At 34.7% G+C, this 9,637-nt stretch overlaps 2 protein-coding genes across 3 annotated transcripts; one reads left to right on the top strand and one right to left on the bottom strand.

The window, feature by feature from the left end:
* The first annotated feature begins 768 nt into the window (after window positions 1-768).
* Window positions 769-3,618, top strand: LOC103838723. Of its 2 annotated transcripts, none has more exons than XM_009115175.3 (4): window positions 769-974; window positions 1,287-2,358; window positions 2,495-2,611; window positions 2,679-3,416. In XM_009115175.3, the coding sequence occupies exons 2-4, from the start codon at window positions 1,291-1,293 to the stop codon at window positions 3,414-3,416; spliced, it is 1,923 nt and encodes a 640-aa protein (XP_009113423.2). In that variant the 5' UTR covers window positions 769-974; window positions 1,287-1,290. The 2 variants fall into 2 exon arrangements, with proteins under 2 accessions (XP_009113423.2, XP_009113422.2); XM_009115174.3 differs by having other exon boundaries at window positions 819-974; window positions 1,269-2,358; window positions 2,679-3,618.
* A 496-nt stretch (window positions 3,619-4,114) lies between these two features.
* Window positions 4,115-8,428, bottom strand: LOC103838722 (cytosolic sulfotransferase 11). The gene has a single exon (XM_033279371.1). The coding sequence runs from the start codon at window positions 5,291-5,293 to the stop codon at window positions 4,283-4,285; it is 1,011 nt and encodes a 336-aa protein (XP_033135262.1). The 5' UTR covers window positions 5,294-8,428; the 3' UTR covers window positions 4,115-4,282.
* Between the last annotated feature and the right edge of the window lie 1,209 nt (window positions 8,429-9,637).

The raw sequence follows: 9,637 nt of genomic DNA, 5'->3' as shown, positions 1-9,637 counted from the left end.
TAAAATCGCGCGAGTAATAGTAGGGTATTTAGATTGCTGATTTCAAAAAGTTGAGGAATTAAATGTCCATTTTCCCGACAACTTGCATTATTTTCCTCTAATAAGCTTTAGTATCATGGTTAGACAATCAAACGTTACCAACAACACCCATTTAAGACGCATACAACAAATCAAATATGTTAGATGCCAAATTCTTTAATATAGAAATAATCATCTAAGCAATCAAATTAAATCTTTTTACTTATAATTCATTCTCATCTAGATCATTCTAAAAAGATAAAAAAATTCATTACCAAACACATTTTTTGCAAATGAAAACCTCAAACACATACAAGGAAAGCATACACGAATAATAACCTAGATCATAAGCAAGACATATCTAACGCGTAGCTATTTGTCTTTATATGATTTCTTATGTTTTGAAATTATTCGAACACTAAAACTTGCTTCAGCTATTTGTCTTGACTACCTTATTCGCAATTTTAGCTCACTAACTAACATACAAACACACCTTAATTCTAGTAACAAAATGTTTTCCCGTAAAATCATCTCACCTTCCTTCCAAAACACTAAAAACCATATGATAATCACCTATCGCTGCTGAAAATTTAGGTATATGTTCCCATTTCGACTTCTGCAAATCCAAACCTCAAAAAACAAACAACGAAGAAATACAAAAATATAAATATTTATATCACAAATAAATCATTTTACACGCGTAACACGGACAGGTATAAATCAATAAACAATAAACATAAAGCATTCTCAAAGTAATGGAGAATAATCCACTACCAATACCAAAGATATATAAAGCCGATACAAAGAAATGCTATTTAAGAGAGCCTTATTTTTTTTTTGTTATATCTATCAATTACTGCCGTCAAAAGAAGGGGAAGCCAGAGAGAGAGAAAAAAAAAAAACCTAGCGTACGATTCTCTGAGAGTTCCGCTCTCAAATCGCCTCTCTGATTTTAGGTATTCTTCTCAAATCTTTGTATAATTCGATCATAACATATTACTGATCAGATCGATCTGATCTGAAGCTATGAGATATGAATTTGGTTTTTTCGTGATCGTTTCTTCTTTTTTGGATTTTTCTTCTTCTGGAAAATCGATACTATCGATGATGCAATATGAAGAATTGAATTGAATTGATTGTTTATCTGTTTCCTTATGTTGAAGCTTCCGGCTACCGTTGAGGCTTCAAGCATAGAAAATCCTTTTAACCTTTGCTTCGTTGTTATCTCTTAACCTGAGCCTTATTTGCAGCGATTGAAATCTTTCTAGAATAATGGATGCTGAGAATGAGAAAACCGCCCTCGAGGCCTCGGTTGTTGTGATTGAGAAAGACCTTGAGGCCCCCGGGAAGGATGTGGTTGTTGAATCCCAAGCTGAATTGAATGGGAGTGATGTTGGAGAAGCCTCTGACAAGGCTGTAGAAGCTTCCATGGATGTTAGTAAACCGGAGGAGGAGGCAGTGCCCTCTGTTGCTGAGACTTGTGTTGAAGGCGCAAGTCCTTCCGGGGTTCTAAATCCAAAGGGGGTATTACCGGGAAAGAAGAAAGTTGTTAAGACGGTGAAGAAGCTTGTCAAAAAGAAAGTTTTGAAAGGAGGCGCTTCTGCTTCTGCTGCTGCTGCTGCTGCTGCTGCAGATCCTTCTCTTGGTGAAAGCGATAAGGGAACAAAGAAGGTTGCTGCAGATTCTGAAGAAGAAGATGATGATATGGAATCTAATGCTGATGAAGAAACGGTGAAAAGCGTTGGGAAGAGATTGTTGAAGGGGAAGAAAGTCCAAGGAGCTCTTAAAACAACTACATTGAAGGAAGCTGATGAAGGAACTCCTCAGAATGGCCTAGAGAATAACAACAGCTCGTTAGCTGTGAACGAGCAAACCAATGGCGTTGAGAAACCTAGCGAACAAAAGAATGAGGACCAAACTGGCATGGCTGGGGGAAGGAGACGCAAAAGGAGGAGAGGTGGGAAACAGGTCTCAGGCCCAAACAAGAAACAAATGAAAGAAGAGGTGGTCGTCGCTGCTGCTACTGATGCGACACAGAAAGGTATAGAAGAGGAGGGGAAAAAGCAGCCTGGTGATGACCTTGAGAAAGATGGTCAGGGGAATGTAAAGCATGCTGGTTTGATCTTCATGTGCAATGCCAAAACTAGGCCTGATTGTTTTCGGTTCAGTGTGATGGGTGTACAAGAGAAGAGGAAGGATTATGTGATGAGTATCAAGCCCGGGGTTAAGCTTTTTCTTTATGACTATGATCTCAAACTCCTCTATGGAGTTTTCCAAGCTTCCTCTGCGGGTGGGATGAAACTTGAGCGCAATGCTTTTGGTGGATCCTTTCCCGCTCAGGTAACTTCGTGTTTCACACATATGTTTGCTAGCCACAAACTTCATTTATACAACTAGTCTTTCCCGATGATGAGTTCTTTCTTTCATTCTTTAATTTTATGGATCAGTTTTATGATATTCTGTATTCACATCTCAGGTGCGCTTCAAGGTGGTTAGTGATTGTATACCGTTGCCTGAGAGCGAATTCAAGAAAGCAATCAAGGAGAACTACAACAACAGAAACAAGTTCAAAACAGAACTTACGCGTAAACAGGTAAAACCATCAATTTCCCCTTAAGTTCGTATCAGCAGATATTTCATTCATCTCTCTGTTCTTGAAGGTATTCAAGCTTACAAAGCTTTTCCGGCCAGCTGCTCTCCCTGCACAACTAACCCACACTCTGCCAGTCCCTGTTCCTCGTCCTGCTGAGAGGAAAAGATCTGACAATGACCGCTACGCTCCTGGCAGCAGCAGAAGTCATGGAAGGAGTTACAATGCTGCACCTCCTCCACGCAGAGAAGAGCCACCACGCAGAGAAGAACCACCCCGTGATCTATACCTCACTGAAAGCGAGTACCGAACATACGGCTTAAGAAGAGCAGAACCAGCTCAGCATTATCCAGTTCCGCCACCTGAGTCTTCTTACCGTCTGGACTCGTACCGTCCATCTGTGGTGGACCATGAGCGGCTTTTGAGACAAGTAGAGATTGAGAGGCATCATGATCGTAGAGAAGTTCTTTTGCCTGAGAGAAGCTACCACCCGTCGTATGATCACGTCCTAAGCTCTAGGCGCCTGGCACCAGAGCCACCATTGGAGTCTTACAGGAGAGACCCGTATCACAGAGTCGAGTACCGTAGTCCCGAAAGACTACATAGGACCACATACCTGCCTTCTTCGGGAAGAGAAGACGATGACTTGTATTCACGATATGTTACACCGGACTCATTGGCTGAGTACTACCGATCATCGTCATCTCGCAGATACCCCCCAAGCATTGCTGAATCTGAGTTTCTTCCCCCTTCATCAATAACATCACGGTATGCTTACTCAGGGTCTTTACCCTATTCTCACCGCTGATTTATACTCTAGCTCTCCTTTTGAATGTATTTGCTGTTTAATGTATGTTTGGATTTGGACATGCTTTCGTTGGTTCACCCAAACTTGGATTATACTTTAGTTTTTATTTATTTGTCGTTGTAACAATTGCCCTCGGCAGATAATTTTTTTCTCTATTCTCTTGAATAAATGTTCTCATATATATTATCTCTTTCCTTTTGAATTGCTTTCGCAAGATATAATATTCTCTTTATGAGACTCCCAAACTCCTCTTTGAATGTTATCGCTTGGATTGTTCTTTGGTTGATTAATTGGTCGTCTTCCCAACTCCTCTTTAAGGCACTTTTTAAGTTATGACGTAAATGAGGGATCAAAATCTTTACCAAATCAGACATGTATATTTTCATAAAACGTTCACGCACATCTCTATGCAAGTCCGTCCATCCTATTCCACTAGACAAGACTTTTCTTAAATTCCACTTGTTTGGGCCAGCGAACTTTATTATAAATAGATGAGAATTTGCAGTTCGCCGATCTTTCTTTAAATACGCAATGATCCATTCTTTCTATACTTAGATCACAATCTTCTGTATGAAACTTGGGATCTATCATCTAATTGACATCGACCATTTCCAATCTATTTTAGAAGATTATATTAGTCTAAGACCTAACCTTGGGAGGTAGTTCTGCGACCTAACCTCGCCAGTTTGTAATAATAACCTTTAGACTTAACCTTTATGTCTGCTCATTTAAAGACAACAACATAACACAAAACCTTATTGAAATGGCAAACCCAAACCACGCATGAAAGTTCCAAGTCAAGAACATAACACATAACTTTATTTGCTGAAATTTTAATGTGTAAAGAAAGAGAGCATAACACAACTTTATTGAAATATCAAACCCGAGCCTCGCAGTCTAGACTCAACGATCTCGTCTATAGTTTTCGCTATTTGAGGAGTGAGATGATTCTTCCAGTCACCAACTTCACCTTTCCTGAAAAACACATTAGTATCTACACCAACTCTTATTGTCCCATTCTTATTAATCTCCAAACTGCTCAAATTACGCAAACTACACAAGTTCACGATCTCCTCCACCGATCCACTCTCTTCTTCCTCCTTGGTGAATGGACAGTTCAAGAACTCACCGAGTCTCTTGACTTGAAGGCGAGGGTCCTCAATGATCTCTTCATACTTCATAAATAGGACATGCTCCTTATCTTCTAAGCTCCCTTTCCAGTAGCTCAATATGTGCTCCCAGTAGGGTCCGTATAAGTGAACTCCTCTACAGTAAGCATCAAACATGAGCTCAAAACTGGCTTGATCCATCTCGGTGCGATGCAACTTGTTCCTATAATGCCAAGCGGAGACAAACGTGTCTTTGATACCTCTACACACGTACACGATTTTGCAAGGCGAGGAAGAAGAAGAAGACTTTGTGGTGGCTTCAAGCAATGTATTCAAGTGCATGTGTGTAGAAAAGATCATAGGAGAGGGAAACTTTGTGAGATCAGGAGTTTGGCTACCAGCGTATAGCTCAATCTCAAGAAATGGGACAAGGTCATGAGGGTTTTGTGAGAGCAAAGGATGTGTTTGGGGATTTTCGCGGTATTTTTCTCTATGTAAAACGGCAAAGACTATAGATTTGAGCCAAGTTGTACCACCTTTGGGCAAAGAAGCAAGGATTATGTCCTTCTTTCGTGGCTGGAAATGCTCTTGGACGTCAAGAACGGCTTGGAGTGTGTTGGGATAGTACCAACAACCTTTGTAGTTGTACAGACTGTAACCCATAAAATCTTTGTCTGAGGGAAGAGAAGATATCAAGTTCTTGGTTTCCTGGCTAACGTTGTCGTCTTTCATGTAACTTGGAAGGTGAGGTTCTTGAGAAGCCTCCATTGTGATTCTCTCTGGACACTGAGAAATGATAATGGAAAAAGACGAAGAGAAAATACTTTTTGATTGGTTGCTTTGAAAATTTCAAGTCTGGAGTAAAGGCTATTATTACCAAAGCACGTGTTTATGACTTTTTAGGGGACTGTAGGCTTTTCAATTATCACTTCGTTCTATGCCACATATTATTCTACCCACTTAAATCTTACTTGCATTCTATGCCACATATTATTCTACCCACATGAATCTTTCTAGAAGCCATTTGCAACTTTTAATATTTTATTGGTTAAAGTTATTTTGCTTTATAATAAAAATAGGGATAGAGCCGTTTTTGTTTTGTTGCTTTTAACAGAATATGTGTAAAGCATCTTCATTCATGGTGCTTGTGAATGAAATGCAACATTTCAAATTCTCGTATATAATAAAAAGCTTAAAAAATTGATTTGGCTATATATATCGCCAAAATACATTTATTTTTTTTGGTACACATTTATTTAGAATTCTAGAACTAAACGAGTTTTAACTGGAGTAGTAAAAAAATAGATGAACTATTAAAAAATAATTTTCATGTAAATGAGGCCAAAGCACGAAAAAAATAATATGGTGATTACATAGTAAAAATACAATAAAACCGCGCTTTCAAAAAAATTAACACATAATTCATTAGACGGAATGGAGCCCACGAATCGAATGAAAAAGCGTGGATGAATAATCTATCAGTCGTGAGCGGTCAGGCATTACATAAATCAAATAAGATTTATGTTCGTCGGAGTATACACAAGGAAGACCATGATTCGATCGAAGAGGATTAGAAAAGAATGGTTTAGACAAGAGTAGGGTTAATGATTTCTCTGATTTTTGGGAAAATTGTTACAGAAACCCCAAATAATATCACGTGGTGATAACAATTGAAAAACTTTAAAAAGGTCGATGATTTATTTTTCCATAATAACTAGTATCATATAACATCAGATCTTCATTAAACTATGCCCTTATATGCCCTTATGCTAAATCTCCACTAAATGAAATTTACAGATTTATTTATCCTTAAATTAATCGTTCAAAACTTGATTACCTATAAACCAATGGTTTTAATCGGTTTACTAGTTTTAATCGGTTTACTCTTAATCAAACAATTTAAGATCAATTAAACCAAGAAAAAAAATCAAATCTGCATATATAATGTTTCTTTTTTTCTTAAATTATCATTTTTTCATATGCTTTTCTTCTTCTTCTTCACTAACGTCACCCTCGATGACGTCTCTACAGCGAAGTCTTAAGTTGCAAAATTAGTTTTGTCCCATGACTAACAACAAAACCGAAACAGAACACACAAGTTGTCTTTTGCCATCACCAAAGAATAGATAGATGATAAATATCAAATCTTTTCTACAGTGAAGTTCACATTTAGTGTATCGGAAGCCTTTTGAGCTCAATTTCAAGCTCCATCATAGTGGTAGCCTCACTCCCACGAATAACAGCAGCTCGGGTAGCTGCGACGGCTTCCACAAGATCCGACTGTTTTCTTCAGCCGTTGAACTCATCAATTACATTAAACGGCTTCTCATTCCCGAGATCAGACATGGATGACGTAGGCTACTCCAAGGAGGCCTGAGCCTGAGCTAGCTAGCCGCTTGTAGTGACACCGTGATGCGCCGCTCGAGTTTGGTGGTAGGCGGAGATGGCGTCAGGGTTTTGAAAGGGGGTTCGAGTGGTCGGCCATGGAAGGTCAAGGTAAATTCGAGCTTCGATTGAGGATAAACGATGCTGACCTTCACCACACTGTTTTTTTTTTTGGTTGGCTATGACGATGATTTGGAAGAAGAAACCCATAAGAGATGATAATCATTTTTTTATTATAAAAATTGAATTTTGTTTAGTTTAATTTATTTTTAAATTATTTTGGTTAAGAGTAAACCGATTAAAACTAGTGGTTTATGGTTAATTAAAATTTTAAACTATTAATTAAGGGTTCAATAAATTTGCAACTTTCATTTTAAATAGTCTAACAAACGATCATAGTTTGGTGGAGATCTGATGATAGATGATAGTTATTGACATTGTGGGGAAATAAATTGTCTACCCACCCTAAAAAGAACATAAATTTCTCTATCACTTGTTAGGCGGCAAGGCGGACAATCCTTTTTATTTATATTAAAAGAGGAATACTTCTATAAATTAACTTTGCACTCATGTGTTATTAACCAAAACGTCATTTCCTACGTGTCATCACAAAAGCTCTTCTTACATCCTTTAACCAAAAATCATTTTTTACTAGAATAATTACATGTATTGCCATTGTTATAAACCTATCTTATTAGAAATTTGTAATCATTAGTTGCATCAACGATTTTTTATCATGATTATGTTTGTATATTAAACTTAGATATAACATGTTTACAATGTCCATATAAGCTGCCTTGATATAAACTTATATATTTATAAATATATACAAAATAATTATATTATATAGTTGATATAGTCGTACTATATAGCAAAAAAATAAATATATAATAGTTATATAAATATATATACAAAACATTAAAATTATATAGTTGATATGATCGCATTGTCTATAAAAATAATTATATTATGTATATAAATATATACAAAATAATTATATTATATAATTGATATGGTCGTACTGTAAATCATAATAGTTCTTTATATTAATTTAAATTAAAGGTTGGCCCAATCATATATATATATGTATATTATATCTTCGCGTATATAACCTTGGAAAACTGTTGGCCATTTGGTAATATTTCATACCCAATTTTGCATAAATACATTTTGCCTAAATTATACTGATTAATTTATGAGCAATAATGAGACTTAAATTAGCATTGCCATATATGGATTTTTAATTTGAACATCCTTCAATTTTCTATATTCGTTAAGGAATATATATATGACACATTGAATACTAATTATTAATTAAGAATGAGGCATGATACCACTGTATCTTTATCATAACTAAATTATGTACACTAGAACCTCTATAAATTAATAATTATGAATTTGAAATTTTATTAATTTATAGAGATATTAATTTTCAAAATTTTTTATTTTATTTAGATTTTTTATTTTATGATATATTTATTCTAAGATAAGAAAAATATTTGATTTTAGTGTATAGACATTAATTGTTATTTTTTGAAATTTGACATTTATATTAATTTTATAATATTATTTGGTGTATTAATATATATTATATAGAACTTAAATGTGGTTTTAAATATAAATATTACTAAGTTTCATTACAAATATATTAAGTGTTAAGAAAATATAAAGATAATTCCATTATTAAAATAAAACAAACAATATAATAATAGGTTCTTACTTATATAAAATATGTATACTTTTAAATTATTAGTTTATAATTTTAATGGGACCATATATTTACATAGAATTTGATTTTCTTAAAAATTATTATCTTATTATTTTATCGATTTTTGTCAAATTTTAAACCGGCCTAAATTGGGACCGAGAAAATTTATTAATTTATAGAAATTATTAATTTATCGAGTATTAATTTATAGAAGTTCTACTGTACATGTATTATAATTTAAAAAAAAATTATATTGTATTGTAAAATTAAATTATATCACACATATTTATTATTATATAACATAATTTTTTCATACATGATCACATCATGCAAAAGTCATTATCAATTCTTTACATTTTTTATCAGATTATACTATATTCTTTTTAATGTTGACAAAAAAATATTATATTCTTTTTAAAAGAGTTGTGGTTGATTCATTATATAAGTTTTAAACGAGTTGCATCGATTGAATCATTGTGTCCTTAATTTTATCCAATCTTTAAATTATTTTTCTTTCCATTACTGAATTTGCGGTGATCCGTGGCTGTATGTAAAGTAAGTTTAAGAATGAAATCTTTTTATTTACATCAAATTACGTGATCAATAGAGTATATGGTCTGTTAAAGTAATTTGGGCGATAATCTTGGATCGCAAGTTTTGGTTAATAAATCCGTGAATGTTTTATATAATTAATCACATACGATTTCATCATTTGAAATCTAATCCTTCCTCATCGTATATATAAATAGGTTGTTTTGAGCACTTCTACTCATCACATTCTTCTTCCCAAATCTTCATTACAAATTCGATCTCGTAAGCAAAACACTTATGGTTGATCTCAACTCAATATATAACATAATCTTGTGACTATGCCTTTTACATTTCTAATACATATAGATTAAAAGTTATAATCTCTTTTAATCCATTCACTCCGCGCAGGGCGCATGTATCACCTAGTTTACATTGTTAAATGATGTCACAAGTAAAATGTGACTTTACTTGTAAATTCCAAAAGTGAC

Source organism: Brassica rapa, chromosome A09, assembly GCF_000309985.2.
Source record: "Brassica rapa cultivar Chiifu-401-42 chromosome A09, CAAS_Brap_v3.01, whole genome shotgun sequence".
NCBI lineage: Eukaryota > Viridiplantae > Streptophyta > Magnoliopsida > Brassicales > Brassicaceae > Brassica > Brassica rapa.
This window is presented reverse-complemented; position numbering and strand designations above follow the sequence as displayed.